This window comes from Salminus brasiliensis, chromosome 15, assembly GCF_030463535.1.
Source record: "Salminus brasiliensis chromosome 15, fSalBra1.hap2, whole genome shotgun sequence".
Classification (NCBI taxonomy): domain Eukaryota; kingdom Metazoa; phylum Chordata; class Actinopteri; order Characiformes; family Bryconidae; genus Salminus; species Salminus brasiliensis.
In genome coordinates this window covers 22,110,412-22,130,383 of record NC_132892.1, presented here as the reverse complement: position 1 = coordinate 22,130,383, position 19,972 = coordinate 22,110,412, and the positions used below count along the sequence as shown (strand labels likewise).

The 19,972-nt window shown below is 37.1% G+C and overlaps 1 protein-coding gene across 3 annotated transcripts in view; it reads right to left on the bottom strand.

The window, feature by feature from the left end:
• sorcs1 (sortilin-related VPS10 domain containing receptor 1) overlaps positions 1-19,972 on the bottom strand; it is a 262,548-nt gene that overhangs the window by 95,836 nt on the left and 146,740 nt on the right. For all 3 annotated transcript variants that reach the window (XM_072656709.1, XM_072656708.1, XM_072656710.1), the window contains exon 3: positions 14,500-14,599. In XM_072656709.1, the coding sequence (XP_072512810.1) occupies positions 14,500-14,599 (100 nt within the window). The remainder of the gene's footprint in view (positions 1-14,499; positions 14,600-19,972) is intronic.

The window sequence follows — 19,972 nt, the reverse complement described above, 5'->3', positions numbered from 1 at the left end:
TAAATTAGAATAATTATACAAAGGGGGTGTTTAAATAAAGCCAACACAAGTATATATACATCTGCACCCACTTTAATTACTGCTTTGCTCTATGTTCAAGGCTAATTCTGAATCAAAATGTGTAAATGTAAATTTTGTGAATTATCTTTCCTCTATTAAATGTGTTTGGTTATTTGGGATAAACAGAAAATTGTGTGATTCAGACTTTATACTACAAATGATCTGAAGTATGCTGAGGTACACACTGAAAAAATGATGATCGACTAGTCCTTAGTGTGGCAATTAAAGAAAATAAAAGAACAAATCAAAGGCTTTGACTGAGAGTCAAGACTGAGATGCGTCCCTCTAGCATCGCTGATTGGTGCACTTGTTGACGAGTGACCTTCAGACAAGGCTATGCCGAAAGAAGGGATTCAAAAGAACACCCATAATCAAAAGATGCCATTTGGTGAGATACAAATGATGGCGTCCATGTATGTGTACTATGTACTTTTTCAATAGCTAATTGAACTTCCTTTTCTCAGTGTTAATTAATGTCCATGCCACTGCTAAAGCCTGGCCTTCACATATTGTCTGTTCTCCCTAATGAGGTGATGATTCTCCTGACTCTCTCTTTAGGTGAATCTTGCGCTTGAACTCCATCATTAAACTTGAGAAGTGCAGTTTGATCCTGGAGAGGCATTTGAAGTCTGGGCTAATTGACTCACAGACGCTCGCCCATTCCCAAACCCGTACTGGACAAACACTGCTTCTGATTCCCTTAGCTGGTAATTGGACTGCAGTATGATTCTTTTTCAGACACACACACACACACACGCCCCCATATGTGTCTTCTAAGAGAGACACACATAAAAAGTAGGCTTGTTTGCAAAGATAGGGAGATCATGATTTTAATGCAGGTGGCTGGCACTTTCACTAAACTAGCATTCATCATTTTTTTATCTCCAATTTTCTCCCCAATTTAGTAATTTCCAGTTTCTACTCACTAGATAGGACTACCCCTGTAACAACGATAGAGGCCCTGCGATGGTGATGGCTAGCATGGGTTTCCTCCAGGCACCACATCTTTCCAAACAGCCATAAATGCATCGTCATTGGACAGCTGAACATGCAGAGAGGAGAGTGCTAACTGCCAATTCTGTTACATTAGTGGGGGAGAGGGAGGGCCATCCTACCCACTCTAGAGAGAGTGAAGCCAATTATGCTCTCTAAGATGCCTGACATATGATTTCCCGATTACAGGGCCAACGTTTAGAGGGTTGCACCACTTGGGAACCCACCATTAACTTTAATGAATCACATAAAGCAGGACTGCACAATTTAGGCAAAACTTTATATGGCATACGCAGATATAAACACTGAAGCCTGATATACATGAACATTATTGATGTGTGGGGGTTAAACACTCAAACTGGCCCGGCACTTTCGTACCTTGGGTTTATGTCCCAAAATGCAATTTTAGATATGAAAGCTTTAGTGCAAGTTTACCATGACATTCTAATGAGCCTTTTCTTACGCCTTCTCGTACGCGTTCTCTGCTGCTTTCAGGTGCTGACGTTTCATTTTCCTTCTCCTTCCTCCCCACCTCCATCAGTTTGGTCCCTCTGGTTGCCCAGGGGTTAGGCTCTGCCCCTGCTATCCACAAACGGCAGGAACTGCGAGGGTTCAGATGTTACAGACCTGGGTCAACAACAGGGCCTTCGCCAAAGACTTTAACTTACTATGATTGTTTTTTATTGTAAATCTAGCGAGATTAGCGGTTTTCTGCCTGCCTTTCTGGTAGATCTGCAGGTTCTTGCCTTCTGCAAACAGGCATACCTGCTATAAATTACAATAACACTGGATAGGCTCCTTTTTCTTTTTAACTCTGCTCCATTCTTAGACACTCAACCTCGGTACTTACCTCAATGTGAATTTATCTCTTTAATCCAACTTTTAATTAAAGTTCTACTTTTTCATTACTGTCTATTCTATTGTATTACTCATTTACTATTAATGTTCATAAGGTAATTTGCCTCGTGTATTTTATTAATACTCTCATTTTCACCTTTTATTGCTGTTACTCATATGTAGGTTTATCACTCGTCCCAACCAGAAGGATTTCTTCTTATTATTAACCTACCCAAAACACAGAGGTACTGCACTCGCTTATTCCGTAATACTGACATACAAACGGTGTACAATTCAGCCCCTATATGAACTCTGAAGCAGGTGAATACAAAACTGTATTATTATCCCACAGGTTTATCCTACATAAATAATTCAAAACGAAGGTAATTAATAAGTGAAGACTTTTTTCCCCAAAAGTGTTTTTTGTTTTCTCATTCTCAGGCTAAGTGTGATTGATGCTAACTGCAGAGGGTCTAGGCGACAGACTACAAATGAAAATTGTCAGCTCTCTCTCTCTGTTCCCTTCTCTCTCTCCCCTTTGCAGGCATTTTGAGATTGTGCCTAGGGGCTAACAGATGTTCAACTTTCTTTTTATTATTTATTTCTTTTTTCTCCTCTGGCTTGGACTGTTCCCCTTCCCCACAATACTAGTAAATGCTTCTTTGGCCAAAAAGTCTCATTGGTCCAGACGTTGTTGCGTCCATGAGACTAAATTGAGGCCTTGTGCGGTCAGCTCCTTTTTGCGAGCATGTGCTCAAAGTAGTCTTCAAGTATATGTCTATGATCACCACCTCAATCCATTTGGCACAGCTACAAAGTTACACAGGGATTGATATACATTAACAGCTGTTTCTGAACCCAATTACTTACAGTTAATGTAATTTAAGGGTCCATTTTATTGGAAACCTTTTGAAAAAAAACCTTGGAAAACTTTTTATTCAAATAGAAATTATTTTTACCACCAATTTCTCTATTCAGACCATACAGTTGCAAATACACATTTAGATATGTCCCCATAAAAGTTACTGTATATGAGTTACAATACAAGGCAGACAATTAAAAGATTTTTTTTTAAATTTCCATTTATCAGCCTTAAAGGCACAGCAACAAAAAAGCTTTTTGAAGCAATGAAAAATAACCCATTTGCATGTATCCCCTATTCAGCCTATTTATAAGACGTGTTTCAGCCTGCTTCAATTTTTGAATAAAGCACACTACAAGGCAGACAATCAGAGAGATCATTTGCATACAACATGCAATGTATTATGACCCTTTTTTTTTCTGCTTGCCTGTTTGTTTTTCCTGGGAGTATCTATAAGTACAATTTCATAATATATTCAAATAATATATTATTAAATGTGTTATATCTGGTTTGATTTTGTTATGATTTATAGATATAAGATATATCAGATGTGAAGTGTGACAACCATATTTGGTTCCTGTGGTTCCTGATTCTATGAAGCATTGGCAAGCATTTCTCAGACAGTTTGTTTGACTGGTTTGTTTTCAGACAGCTATTGCGAACCATTGCTTCAGATCTGGTCCAAGATCTTGGGATTGATGCCTTCAGCAACTGTCAGCATCCATCAAGAAGAAGGGAGTATTTCAGTTTTGCACTCACTCACCATCCACTTCATTAGAGACTCCTACTTTCACTGGACTTCCACCGACCTTATACATCTACCACATACAGTTTAGATAAATAAATAAATCATCTACAAGAACAAACATGGTGTTCAACAGCACATTTTCTATTTACTAGGTAGATTTAACATATTGGTAAAATTTTAAAAATACCACACAAAAAATGTGCCATAACATGCCACATCGTTTTTCCAATTAAGCAAATAAACAGTAAAGTTTAATGAGATTCATTGTCTTGAATGACCAAACATTGATGGATTTCTAATCAGGTTTATTTAATGTTAATTCATTTATATTTGTTTATTTATAGTCCGCTCAGTTTTGTCATACTGCAGATGCTTTCAATTAAATAAATGAAGAAACAAGATCTTTCAGGCTTTACAGTAATCACATGTACATTTAGCATTTTATGGGATGAACAAAAACCTTAAATATGAATTTTTGGTTGTTTTTCTCTTTTTGACATAATTTGAATCTGACACATTGCCTCACAATATCATGCTGAATGGGGCAATAGAAATGTTCCAAAATGACCTCAAATCTTTTTACACTGACTCTTATTGAAAGTTAAAAAGTTGATATTTTGGAGATACAATGTTTTTGCATTACAGTGATGATATGCCATCAATTTAGGTATATATAGCTACTGATAAAGCTCCTAAATTCCATGTTTTTGTTATATGTTGTTTTAGTCAATTTTTAAAGTTGATTTTCTCTTTTTTATTTCACTTTTATTTTATTTCTAGTAAGAATATAGATGTTCCAGTAAAAAGATGTACCATGCAACTGTTGTCATTGAAAAAAACAATACTTATACTTTTGACGTGTTGGGGGTTTACTTTTTTCCCGCTTCATGGTGTTTTTGGTGTCAGTCACATAATAAATATATCATTTTTCAGCAGAAGAAACTGAATTCATTTATAGATAAATAAACATACAGTTTACAGGTGAGCAGATGGACTATAAAAACTTGCAGACCTATGAGCATTCCTAAAAATGTGGCCACTGAGTGCAAACTATTAAAAGTTCAATTCTGTTGTAACACTCTAAACATTCAGTTTAAATTCCTTTAAATCCTTTACAGAGATTATTATAATCAGATTATAATCCAAAATCATTCTAATTCTCCTTAATCTGCGGTCACCATTGCCTAAAAGGCCCTGAGGGTGCCTGGTGCGTCATTCTGAGTTGTAGTCAAAGGGTGTTCGCTATCTTTTTAAAAGAGCAACTGTTCAGAGGACACAAAGGAGGATGCGAGCGCAAGACTTGGAACGTGAAATTGGATTGAGATCCAGTATCCATGTATTGTTCCACCCACTTGCTAATTCTAGGAAACACACACCAAAGGTGTCGAATGGGGACACTCCGTCTCTCTCTCACACACACACACACACACACACACACACACACACACACACACAAAGGCATAAAAATGAATTGGGTTGTAAAAGCACAGCATCATGGACGACATAATTTTACAAGGCAATACCAACATGTTTATTACTCCTTAGAATGCTGCTAGAATGAACGGAGCCTCGTAATGCTGTTAATTTCAATCTAATTTCATTTTTCATTTTCAGTTTTATTACTTTACATTGCCTTTGAGACTCCATGGGCAATACTGCACATGCATCTTGTGTAAATCTATGAGTACCCTTACAGAGAGTAGTGCCTAAGGGAGCTCTTTGCCATGTTCTTACTGTTCTAAGCATGAGTAACTTTTATGGCCCTTCAGACTGTAGGGGAAAGCAGGGTATCCTCTGCAAACTGATGAACCATGTAAAAGAAAAACTGTAAGACAGTGCTTTTCCATTCATGGCATTTGGCTGACGATCTTATCCAGAGCGACCTGCATTTGAATTATGTTACGCAGGAAGGCGAATATAGCCTAAGGAGTCTTGCCCTAGGAGTCTAGCCTTATTGATGTAGCATGGTGTGCATTGCCTAGCTGGGGAAGCGAACCTTAGTCTGCCATGGAAAGGGTAGTTTTGTTGCTACTACCCAGTAATATTTTACACAGTAACTGAACCACTAGTTCTTTGGCATGCAGGAGAAAAGGTCAGGCATGAAGACATGATCAACTCAGACAGGGGCTAAATCATTCTGGAAAGTAGCAATTAAGAGTCTTGCCTTATTGGTGTAGCTTTGTGGTGTGTTGATTTGTCTAGCCCTAGTCTGCCACGGGAACCTTAGTCTGCTGAGGAGCAGCATTGGCTACCTCATCTTTAGGTTCCTAAGATCTCAGTCTCATCAGGCTTATGTGGGATGTGCTGGACAAAATCTCTATAAGTGTTAACCCATGAGAACACCATCCCCCAGTGAAGCATGGTGGTGGCAGTGTCATGTTGTTGGGATAACTTTTTTTGAATCATGTTATGCAGGAAGGCGAATATAGCCTAAGGAGTCTTGCCCTAGGAGTCTAGCCTTATTGATGTAGCATGGTGTGCATTGCCTAGCTGGGGAAGCGAACCTTAGTCTGCCATGGAAAGGGTAGTTTTGTTGCTACTACCCAGTAATATTTTACACAGTAACTGAACCACTGGTTCTTTGGAATGCAGTAGAAAAGGTCAACTTTTAACAGCAGGACTAGGAAAAATTAACAGTGTTGATGGATGGAGGGCTACTTTCTAAAAAAAAAACTGTGGCCATCTGCAAGAGCCTTGAGACAGGGGTGGAAGTTTCCAAAGGGAAGTATAGGCAGTTTAGTCCTTAGATATGCTGCTAAAATATGTCTATATTGTATATATTGTTTTATTATGGGTCCCCCAGCTATGCCGCACCATCTAACAGATGCCTGTGCCAATGAACATCGTTTTAACAGTGATAAAGGGAAAGGGTGCCACCTACCCACTCGGAGACAGCATGGACTCTTGTGCTCTTTTGGACTCTGGCTACTGATGGCAAAGCGGCAATGCTCGGAAATTCAAATAGTATTCTGAACATGTGCATAGTCAAATAAACCACACTCATCCCTGCACAGTGCATTGTCCCAATGTACGCCGTAACCTTGCGATGTTTGCTTCGGTACATTCTTTTTTTGTTTAAAGAGCTTCTCAGCTTCTCTTAATTCCTCTTATCAGAGCGAGAGCCCCTCTGTGATAACGCTTACATGCTGTGATGCTCAGAAGAAGAGAGAGAGGGAGTGAAAATCTACAAAAGAGCGCAACATTAGTGCCTAGTGATTTGTTTGCTCAACATGTCAGTCATGTGCCTGTCTTGCTGAAGGCTGTGCTGCTGTAGTGTAGATTACAGTAATTTACTGAAAACAATACCTTGCATCTCTTTGTCTTCTTACGCGTGTGGTGTATTGATGCAAAGTATTTTCGGCATTGACCTGGTGGTAGTGTAGTTCATGGCAGGTTCAGTCAATTATGTTGGGCAAAAAAAAAAAAAAAGTTGCTAATATATATATATATATATATATATATATATATATATATATATATATATATATATATATATATAACTTTATTTATTAATTTATTTATTGTATGCACATATTCATCAGAAACACACTAGTTTTACTTTACAGGTGTGTGGTGCAATGATTCAAAGTATTTTTGGCCTTGGCATTAACTAGTAGTCTGTACAGACAGAATTTTTGTTGGGCTACAAAAATAAAAACCTAAAAACGGTTATTTTTTAACTGTAAAATCTTATAAAACATATGTAAAAGATTTACTCCTCACTAGAATAAGTATAAACAAGTAAATTCTGATGATCTTTGAATTGTTTGTGTATATATATATATATATATATATATATATATATATATATATATATATATATATATATATATATGGGAAAATAGAAGAAATCAGGAAGGGGCAGAAACTTTTTCACTGTATACAGCTCTAAAAAAATAAGAGATCACTCCAGATTTTTCTTAAATCTGCATTTTTACATGTACCACGACTATTTAATTCCAGTGTTTGTTGACTTTCATTACAGGCACACCACATTCTACTTAATGAGGTATTGATTATGTGATCGACTGAACCAAATCTTTTTTAACAAGGAATATAAAGTATAAAAAAATACTGCTGTGGTCATCACTATCATCTTGTAATAGAGCCAGTTGAATCACAAAAACAGTGCTTGTTGGACCTGAAAAGTAATTGTAAAATAACTACAGAGCAGTGAGGAAACGAAGGCTTCAATTCTGGCTTTACAGGCAGAGGGATACAGTGATCGTCAGGTTGCTTTCAAAGTCAACGGTTCATAAGAACAAAGTCAAGCATTAAATAGTGAGCACAAAAAAGCCTGGCAGACTCACAGAGGGTGAAAAAGATTCTCTACTGACCAGGATGTCACTCAACAACCGTAGGATGACTAAAAGTGACTTAAAAAAAGAAAGGCAAACGGCAGCTGGGGTCATCAATGAAAAGCAAAGAACTGAGGTTTGCAAAAGACTACAAGGATTGAACAGCAGGGGACTGAAATAAGGTCGTCTTCTCTGATGAGTCCAATTTTCAGCTTTGCCCAACACCTGGTCGTCTAATGGGTAGACAGAGACCTGGAGAGGCCCAGTGTCTCGCACCCACTGTGAAATCTGGAGCAGGATCAGTGATCATAATGATGATAATTTGGGGTGTTTCAGCAAGACTGGAATCGGGCAGGTGTGTCTTTGTGAGGGACCTATGAATCAACCAACATACAAGGTTATCCTGGAAGAAAACTCACTTCCTTCTGCTCTGACAATGTTCCCCAACTGATGATTGTTTTGTTTTGTTTTTTTTTTCCAGCAGGACAATGCACCATGCCACACAGCCATGTCAGTCAAGGTGTGTATGAAGGACTAGATCAAGAGCCTGTCATGACCAGCCCAATCCTCAGACCTGAACTCCATTGAAAACCTCTGGATGTGAGGAAGTGGAAGATGGATGGTCACAAGCCGTCAGTGAAAGCCGAGCTTCATTAATTTTTGTGTCAGGAGTGGCATAAAGTCACTCGTCAGAAATGTGAAAGACCGGTGGGAAGTTTTCCAAAATGCATGAAAGCATTGTTTGAAAATCAGGGTTATTCCAACAAAAAAATTAAATATTTAAAAAATAAATAATTAATAATTATTTGAGGTCTGAAAACACTGTTACTGTTTTGTTATTTTGACCAGTGTTGTCATTTTTTGCAAATAATAATTTAATTTAATTGAATTTAATTACAATATTTTAATCTGGAATTTGGACAATTTGTTGTCAGTAGTTTATAGAATAAAACAAAACGTTCATGTTGTTTAAATACATACTTATAAATTGAAAACTAAAGAAAATGGGGGGAGGTAAAAAAAAAAAAAAACATTATCAACCTCTACAGTGGCATTTGTCAAGGGGTGGATATTAGGCAGCAAGAGAACTGTCAGTTTTTAAGGGTGATGTGTTAAAAGCAGGAAAAAGGGGCAAACATAAGGATTTGAACGACTGTGACACCAACGAGCATTAGCTTACTGGAGTGATCCATGGAGGCTCCAACTCACAACTTACAGGAATCAAAGGATCTGCCCATGACGTCTAGGTGCCAGATGCCACAGGACACCTTTAGAGGTCTTGGAGAGTCCATGCTTCTAATGGTCAGCTCTGTTGTGGTGGTACAGGAGGTCGTACTTATGATTTTTTAAACATGGCCTAGCATTTTTTCGAGTTGCATTATGTAAGGACCCTTTATATTTAGGAGTGTACAATCAAGTTTGGATTTGTGTAGGGCTACACTTTTAGATTCAGAACTTGGCGCTGGCGGATGGGTTGAGTCAGCCCCTGGCAGAACATTCTAGGGTTATAACCAGTTTCAGATCAAAGATTCAGGCCCAATTACAGCTCTAGACTCTCACTTATATTTGAGAGTTATTTTTCCACGGAACATAGCATAAAAGGGAAGAGTCTACAGCACAGTCCTGTCATAACACCTTATTGTCAAATGTTGAAACTTTGAAAAAGACCTCCCTTTGATACCTGGATCCCCATTCATGTTCGCACAGCCAAAAGAAAAGGAGAAAAATCAGTCATGTCTTTTACATAGTCCCACAAGCAGCCGGGTTCAGGGACAATATAGGCCTTAATTATCATGTAGCTCCAGGCAAAGCTTGGTGAGATCACTGAGAAGCGGTGCAAGGGATGAGTAGCAGGCGCGTGTTCCATCTTCATTACAGAGCTATATGTAATGAATAGAAAATGGAGTTCTCTACTTACAGAGCCATAAATGTGAAAACCGAGGGCTAGAAATGGAAAAGAGCTGCATCTTTCACATGGTCGTTGGCCTCAGGGTCATTTCAAAGTCTCCCTGTATTTCAAATCCCATCTATGCTTTCAGGTTAGGCAGAACATTGGCATATTGACATTAGTCATCATGTAGGGACCTTGACATAGAACTGACTGTTTACAAAAAGCTTGGATTCTGCGACACTGTAGTGAAGTTTTTGCGACACTGCATTTTTTGTGTGTTTATGAGAAAATAAACCCTCTCCCGGCAAAAATCAATAGTAAAAAAAAACAATCTCTATGTAAGACTTTCATTAACGCTCTTAAATGCAGCTTTCATGAAGCTCACAGAGTTACAGAAATGCATGTGTATGTAGCTACATTAATAGAAAACACTAATCTTCTAAAAGTTTGTGCTTTACATAATATATTGAATGTCTTTATGTTTCTATTTTATAAGACCAGTGACTAGTTTGTCTCCTCTGACAGAAAAACTGTGAGAACTGTGTATTTCTAGGACAAGCTGTGAATGGTGCCTTGTTTCTCAGACAGATAGCTTGTCTTCTCTAACAAAGATGGTGAATACCTTGTCTTGTTTCAAATACAAAATGAAAAACACCTTGTTTCTGAAACAACTGTAAAACAAATCGTAAAAAGTTTGCTTTGCTTCATAAGGGCTATATTACACATTTTTTTACCCCGATTATAACCCCGATTCTCAGTCTGGCTAAGTCTGTGCTGGTTAGCTCCAGTCTGCAGAGTCAAAAGTTGAAGAAAGAATCCAGTAGTAAAGGGGGGGGGCGCAGACTCAGATTTTTGGCCCGTGTAGTGTATGATCTCTAGCCGTTTAGTGTGTGATGGACCATTTGCCATAACAATCAGAAAACTCAATGGGTCAGTGGGTCTCAGTGGGTCTTTTAGGATCTTTAACTACAACTCTCAAGTCACAAAGTGTACCCCAGGCTTTCGAAAAATGGCAAAAAGGTTTTTGTTCAATTTGTCTTGTCTACGGCAAACAGTAAATATATTATATTATATTTTATATATATTTTATTATATTATTTATTATATTATATATATTATATTTTTGCTTCTAATATAAATAGTGAATCATTTCAAGAGAAAAACGTGAGCAGTGTGTCCAGTTCTTAAAGCCATATTAAACCTGGATTCATTGTCCCAAAGTAGGTCCATTTAAATTGTAATTTTTAAGAGATTCAAGTCAATTTGTAGAGGACCAAATATTTATGGAATTTCCTTAAATTAGACAAAAAAAAAAAAGCCATAGTGAGGCCATAGCCATAGTTCATGTCAGTGTTGATGCTTAAATGAAACAAGGTACCTGCTTGGCCTCAGCCAGAGAAGCATTAGGCCTCTTTCAGCTTACCCAAAGCCACCCAACAAGACAAAAATTGCATTGCTTTGCAGGAGATATTTCATGCTCCTTCTCCATCTAATTAGGCCACCACCCAAATACTGTACATTACTATAGCCCTGTGCTGAACTTTAGGACAAAACAACTGTGTCAAGATGAGTTCCATTGTAGCCATTTCATTTTGTGCCATTGTCTTTTGCCAGGTTTTGCTAATACATTAGCGTGAGGTCAATTCAAACAAGATTACTGCTACCAACGGGAGCTCCAGATTCCACTCTGGGATTATTACTCAGCAGACTTGTAATAACTATGACTTTGCAGATCCGCACTGGCTTAAGCTCACAGAACCAATCACTAATCACTCGAATCACAGCACCTCCCCAGGTAAAACCGATGCAGCCTTTATGGGCCTTTAGTCAAACTGTGACTTCTGTGCATGAATACAGAGTTGTAAAATGCTGAACCACAGTCATTGTATCTTACTAATGACTATGTGAGCTTCATTAAAAGTTAATTAGTAGAATGTCTGCCCTCGTTAATGTGTTTGAGTCATTTAGCTGTGTTGCATGACAGGGTGTGGCTAAATAGCTCTATTTGGCGAAGGTCAATATCTCTGAGTGAAGTCATTCCGTATGTGTTGTTTCTCGGCCCTGATGCTCTCTGCTATCATGTAAAATGTGGGAATTAGTGAAAAAAGGGAAAAATGCTCTAGGAGCTGGTTGGTGTGTACTGTAATTGCGGAAACCACATAAACAGCGATGATCATTGGAACGTCGTTTTGGGGAAACGAGACTCGTTTTTATTAAGTAAACTGCCACAGTTCCGTGAGCCGGAGTGGCAGCTTTATGAGCATGCAATCCGCATGGGTCCCACAGCGCGTCCCGGGTACGCATTCTGTCTTCATTACGGCACTGTAATTAACGAGGAGAAAACGAGCCCTGCCTGAGTGAGGGAAGGGGTTGGAGGAGTAATGCGAGGGAAGCCGGAGGAGAGGGAGGAGTGAGACTAATGGCCTGCACTGTCACTCGGAGGGGTCTGTGGGGGCCCCCTGGCTGTAAATATGAACTCTCTTGTCTCGTCTTTGATTAAAACACAGCAAATTTACGAGCCTCTTTTCATACAGTTCATAACTCAGCCGCCTTTCCTAGAGGAGAAACTATGGGCTTATCAATATTAATGAGGCACATGTGTTTTGCTTTGAAAACTACTAAATCTCCGAATGAAGATTTCATTTTTATCCATCTCCTTGAGTTGTAGTTGTAAAGTTGCTGGGGTGAACGGATTGTGTAAGATATAAGAAGTGGCTGTGTGGGTGTGTGTAGGGGTAAGAGACTATAAATTAGCTGGTGCTCACTGAGGGAACTGTATTCCAAATAACATGGCCAATGTAATCATTCTCTAAAATGTATAAACTTATAAATAAAGTTTTAACATCACTGCTGTAAGAAAAAAATAGTTTCTCACTTGTTAACTTAGATCATAACAATATTAACCCCTATAAAATCATATTTTGCTGTACTATGCAAATGTAATGACACTACTATGTATTTCATAGCAAAAAATACATTATATGTATAGTCCATTTATTTCCCATATTGCCAGCTTTGTTGTTTACTTCTATAATTATACTACAATTCTTAAGTCAGCTTAAGACAGTACAATACAATTCAAGGTTTATATATATATATATATAGGGTGAAACACTCATTTGACTAGACCAACACTGAGCTGCACTGAATTAATTGTGCTTGTATCAATTTACCACCTTTTTTTAGAGACAACTCAGCCTAACATCTGATACGATTACCTGTACCTATGGGGTATTTGTAACATTTACATAAACTTACTGCTAAATACTTAATAAATGGTTGGTTCTAAAAACTACATTTTTACTTTTTTCACGTGTAGCAGAGATGTGCAGGTTGCTTTTGTAAAACTTTCTCATTTTATTATCTTGTATGATTTAGCAAAAAGCCAAAATGAGCTAGCTCCCCAACCAACCGTACCTTTGGTAGTAATCATTACATTTGTGACACATGGGAGATGCACTTTTCCACATGTATTGATGTTTTAGAGGTCATGTCATGATAATATTTTTAGATTATATATTGTGCCAGAAATAATTGCGATACACAATATTATTGTCATTGTAAGACCATTTATAATGATGATCATATAATAGCATAAAAATGAAATTAAATGTTTACTTTTGTGTATCACCTGTCAGATTTTTAAATGCTAAGATTCCTAGCACTAACACTAGCCTGAGTAACACCAACATCCTAATAAGTCTGTTTACTTGGGAGCCATCTTTGAAAACACCACCGGGCAGTTATTTACAGCCATACGAGACCAGGCTATAAATGGGAAGAGATCAAAATACTGAAAACTGAGGATCAAATTACCATTCTAAAAACATATTTATAATCTGACAAAAACCTCATGACTATTTTGGAGAGTTTGGACAAAATACATGATTTATTCGGCTTATTCTGTCTACTACGCATGCTATATTCTCCACACCAGGTTGTTCCTCCGTTTGTAGCATAACTAGCAAGCTGATTGGCTCTTTTTGCTGGAGGGTGGGAATTTATATGAAAACAGACGCCATGTTGAGCGTTACAAGAATTTCCACTTATATTTCAACCAGTAGCCGGTCTCCTCATTTATAACATCTCTGGTAACACGTCTTTACCTGCTGCAGTCCACTTTGTGTGTATGGAGGTGTTTTGTCCCTTGTGCGACTGCCTCAAATATTAGTGACTTTTGTTCTTATGTAAACAAACAAACAAGTTAACACAAAGGGCAATATTAAGGTCAGCAAAAATGATTGAGGCCATGTCCATATATTGAATGATAAGTCTATGATGTAATTATTGTGACAGGCTTAGAGGTAGGTAATGTTAGGAGTCATGTGTCAATTTAATTTAAGTCATAATAAATCATTAAACTCAGGATAAAGTGACATTGTTCATCAAACTTAACTTTTTTTCATGTCAAGAACGAAATCTATTCATGGTCAAGAAACTAAGAACATACATCATGGCTTTGTATATAAAGGCTTTTTGTTTAATGGTGAAAAAATTGTGGTAAAAATTGTGTCATATAATATTGTCACTTCTACTTCAAAACACAAATGTGGTGTTGGTTAAAAACTGCTCTGCTTGTGCTGTGAGTGAGAAATATGAAAATAAAATAATAATAATAATAATCAAATTACTCCATACTTTGGTTTGCTTTTTAACTTTTCTATTAGTCCATTGGAATAAAGCGTTTACACAGCGTAGTGAAGGATAGTTGGAGTAAAAAATAAAATGAAAAAATACTGTTTTAGTATGACCGCAGCAATAAGCAACACTTGTTAAAGGAACATAGAGGGCACAAATAAAAAATCCTTACCTTTCTCTTGTTGTTTGGGCTGACATACAGGTAACTAAGTATGGTCTTCACCCCCACCTTTTCATTAAGCTTCTCATAAGTGGTTCCGTAGTCGGTTGACCTGAAACATAATGAGAAGACCTGATTAAGACTTGGGGAATTAGTTGGTGCAATTAAAGCCTATCCGTGCATTATATGCAAAGAAAGATTACGCATGCGTTAAAGTCATTTGGCCTCTATGTTGTCCTCCTACAAGGTACGCTAAAATATTTAATTTGTCACACGTGTTCAGAAATCTGGATGAGCTAATTAAATCTGCATAGACTCTGTGGACAGGTTGAAAGAAGTCCATGCAAAAAAAAATTCTTAAAAAAAAAAAACTTTCGTTCTGCCCTCGTAAAACGTTCAATTATTCAGGTATAGCGGGAGTGACCCAGACGCTGCCCTCCCCCGTTCCTAAAGCAGATGAGAAAAGTGTTTTTCTAAATTCTTGCCACATAAAGACATCTAGGGATGGCTAAACATGCACATGCCGTTCATAGAGGCAATCTCGTTCCAGAGTTTGACCTCACTTTGCTCAGGTCAAGGCATTTTACGCTGCACGTCTCTTCACCCCCAAGCTTTATAGAGTTGTGGAAAGTAAAACTGTGTGCAGCCTTTGCCGTGATGAGAAGCATAGACAGTAGCAGTTTCCAGTTTCCAGTTTATACTCTTAGGGTCGGTTTGCCAGACAGGGATTATGCCTGGTCCTGAACTACACAGCATTAAGAAAAGAGAATCCTCAATGAAAGAAACATATAGTCCAAGATTAGATTCAATCCCTATCTAGACAATTGACCCCTAACTTTTCAAGAGCTAATCCTAAGACATTTAAAATGCTTTAACTTCTTCTTATTATTTATTTTTAGGAACATTCTCATGATCTCATGCCTCACTGAAGACGTTTGTACTGAACTGGCTGCTAATTACTATATTAAGCAGTATGTACGTAAAATTGTTTATTTTTTATACCACTTGTATTTACATATTATACATCTTTTATCTCTTATAAATATTTTGCGCAATATTTTATTGTTTCCACCAGTAGTTATTAGGACAATAGGTAGTAGGTAACTTATTGATTCAACAACTGGTTATTAACTGGCTGCTCATGACTACACTACTGCACATTACGCACTAAGTAGGTGGAATTAAGAATTTTCACTTATTGTCACTTATTTCTGTATTATACATCATAATCTTTTGTAAAACATTTTAGAAATCGATGAGGCCCTTATTGGTTATTAAACCAACCTGTTGCAACTGGTAACTAGCTGTTGCTAGTAGCAACTGGTAATTAACTGACTTCTAATTTCTGAATTCTAATTACTACACTATTAATCAGTAACTACAGTAAGCTAAGCATCCTGAGCACTTAGTGTTGTAGTATACTTGAGACCACTTTTCAGTCATGTAACCATTACCATTTATATTATTACCTTTATCTTGAAACTACTCGAGCAGACAGTTAATCAGCAGTTATTGGGATGATGATGATGATGATGATGATGATGATTTCCCACTGTTGTCTTAATAAAGGCATAATAATCTAAAATGTTTTGCAAAAGATGTATATTTACACAAATAAAAGTAGTCTGCCTTAGTTATTGCATACTAACTCATGGTAATGACCAACTACTGATTTGATTAAGCTTGAAAACAGTTATTATAGGTACGCTGGAAAAGGTCTAATTCACAGCTTAATAATGTAGAAATTGCCATCAAGTTCATTAGCAACCACTGGCTTGTTTTGGTTTACTAAAGACTTTAAAGAGCTTTAGTGCCCCACCTATTTATCGAAAGGTGACAGATTCTCTTTAGAGAATTTGGACACATTTTATCTAAAAAGAATTTAATTTAACCTGAAGTTCTAGTTTGTTTTCTTCGGCTGGTGAAATATTAGATTTTTGTGCCCTCCTTATTGTTTTTAACACCTCAGAAAAAAAACAGACACCACAAAAGAGTTTAAAGAAAAAAAGAGTGGGTGGAAATATAAATAAATCTCCAGTCTAGCAAAGAACAGTTGTTAAGAGAACCTTAGCCCTGTGAGAACGTGTAGTTCGATTGGACAACTCCAGTACAGAAGAATAACTTCCATCAAGCTGATTATTATCATTCACACACAATATCAGCTGTTAATTACTTTCAGAGAAATATATATATGTGGGACAAGATGACCTTATGATGACCTTAGTATTCCTAGTTCCTTATGTAACTAATTAAAGGTGACTCTATTAAACTCTGAAAGTAATATTGGTGAAAAATAAAAAACACCTTTTGTGGGAGTTCCAAATGCACCTAACAGTTCTAATTACATTTTACATGACCATTTTCCGTCCTCTCTTCATACCTTAAAAAATAACAGGTTGCTTTGTGACTGACAGGACTGGTATGGTAGACTGTTGGTATATTATTGGCTGCCCAATATTGTGTCTTATTCAAAAAAAAAAAGAAAAGAAAAAGTGGATATCTGTGGATAGACCTAAAAAAGCAGCATCTGAAAGATGATCCAAGAATCTCACAGAACTAGAAGCCTTTTGCAAGGAAAAATGAGCGAAAATGACCAAACAAGAAGTGAAAGACTCTTAGCTGGCTATAAAAAGCATTTAACAGCTGTGCTACTTGCCAGGGGGTTGTTACTAAGTACTGGCCATGCAGGGTGCCCAACATTTTGCTTCAGGCTCTTTCCTTTTCTGTTATATTTGATCTGTAAAACATAGAATAAAAAGTCTTGCTAAAATACTAAAGAACTGTGTCATATATATTCTAATGCCTTTTGGAAATCAGGCCATTTTATATTTACATTCATGCCAACAGATATTTTGACCAGGGTTGCCCAAGCTTTTGCATGGCTCTCTACACGATACAACAAATCTGTCTAACAGACCATTTCAATGGACAAGTTGTCAGTAATGTCAGTCATTTTTAAACTAAATTCAAATTTAAATTTCATTCTTTGACTCAGTAGTTCATTTTGCCCTATATTCTGGTTGGACAGACAGACTGACAGATAGAGTGATGGACACAGACAGATAGAACTACATCATTTCAAATGAAGGAATAAAGACAAGGTCATCTCATGTTTTTTTTTTTTTTCTCTCTTACGTAATTGGCTGGCCGGAGGGTAAAGCTCCTCAGCTTCACTTTTTAACCAATGGCTGTCTTTTTTGCCATGTGCCAAGTCAAATCCAGGCATGTGTTCACTATCTGCACACGGTTTGAGTGGTCCAAAAGAAAAAGACAACTGTCAGTTTGCGTTGCATGAAAGCTGAAATTGACTGTTTGATTTATTTATTTATTTAAAATACGGGCCGCGGTGGAATTCCAACAGCACATGAGGTGAATGTCATAAAATATTCAGATGCTGGTCAAAGTACTAATGTGAAATTTGTGTTCTGTTAAGATCTGGCATTTCAAACTTCTGAAAGTTTTAACAACTTTTCTCAACTGCCACTTCTAATCTACTTTGAAGAAGGCAGAATAATCAAGGGTTCACCCAAGATGTTCTAATTTTATGGATGAGCCTAGAAAGGAAATCTTGCGCTCAGACTTAATCAAAACGTCTGTTGCTTTTTAAGCGCAAGTAATCAGGCACGTAGCAGTAAGTGCCCTGATAGTGGAGTTCATCTCAAGCTTGTGTTTCTAATAAATGGAGGTCTATATATATATATATATATATATATATATATATATAATAGATTTGAATAGATATGATATATAATAGATATGAACCCTTTACACTTAGCAATATTTGGTATTTGTCAATAAATCTGACCAGAAATTTGATCAAATCTTTATCCCTAAAACTAGATAAAAGAGAATCCAATTAAACTAATTACACTTAAACAGTTTTGCATTCATTTATCAAACCTTTAGGGGTATGAGTTGATTTAAAGGCAATTGAATCCGGTGTTTCAATCAAGAAGACTGAAATCAGGTGTAAGTTAAGCGCACCCTCCTAGCTTTTCAAGAACAAGAACTCAGGTCTCGGGTTTTAATAGATTCACCCGATTTATGGAAGTGTGTCATCCTTCCAACAAAGTTTCCTGAGGGTATTTACAAAAAGAGTTATTGAAGCTCAGCAGGCTAGAAAAGGTTACAAAATCATTTATCTGCCAATCCAGTGCAAGGCAGATATATAAACTGGAAAAATTTAACACCACTGTTTCTTTCCCAAGCAGTGGTCATTCAGCAAAAAAAAATAAAAAATCACTCCATGGAAACAGGATATACTCCAACATAACAGGAAGTCACAAAGAGCCTCGGGGTAACATCAAAGAACCTACACGCCTCAGGCAAACACTGAACAAGAACAATGCGCATGGAAGGAGAGCAAAGAGCAGCTCTGTTGTGAATCTGTAATTTGCTCAAGACCACTTGGATAAGCCAGAAACCTGTAGGATGAATGTTCTGTGGACAGTTTAATCCAAAATAGAACTTTATGGTTTAAATTAAAAGCATCAAGTTTGGCAAAACACAATCAATGTATTCTAACATAAGAAATTGTGTGTCAAGCATGACAGTGGAAGTTTCTTGGTTTTAGGCTGCTTTGCTACCTTGAGTCCAGAATGCCTTGACTTTATTTATGGACAGATAAACTCTGGCTTTTACCAGCATATTATACAGAAGAATGTCAGGGTGTCTGTACATGAACTGAAGCTTAACCATAAGTAGATCATGTACCAAGACAATGACCCTAAGCACACAATTCCAAGAGTCCAATAACACATGGTTGAATTAAATGGTTAAATTAGGAGAAATCCTACATTTTGAAATTGCTATTGTGGAAGCACCTAAAAAGAGCAGCTCATGCAAAGAAGTCCACCAATAACACTACCTTGAAGCAGCTTTGTAAAGAGGAATGGGTCCAGTTTTCTGGGACAGATCACCAGTGACTGAAAATTGTTGGTTGGAGTTACTGCTAGGAGTCACACCAGTTACTGAAAGCAAACGTTTATGTACTTATACATATTATTTGTGCATTTTGAAAAAAAAAAAAACAATCTTGAAATGGTACAATGTCATACTATGTATTAAGGGCCAATGCATTACTCAAGTTTCCCTGAAGCAGCACAGTTTCAAAAATGTAAATGTTGAGCTTACATTTTCAGCAAAAATGGTACAAATCATTATAATGAAAGGTTGTGGTTCCAATAGATTTTGGTTATATGGCAAATCAACTTCACAGTAACAGTAAAACTGTGTGCACTGAACAATGAAAAAAGTGCTACATTGAGAAAACAGGATGTTTTACCAATTTTGAGTTATTTTAAAATGTTTTTTAATTGAAACTCTTTTGGTGATCTTGTGAGTAAAGAATGACATGCAAATATAGTGAATACCTCTGTATATTCATCATTTGACAAACTAGATAAACCTAATGTCACTGTTGGTAATATTGGCAAAACTGGTGCTTTCACTTGGCCTCACTGGGCTCAGCATTGCAGCAGCTCTG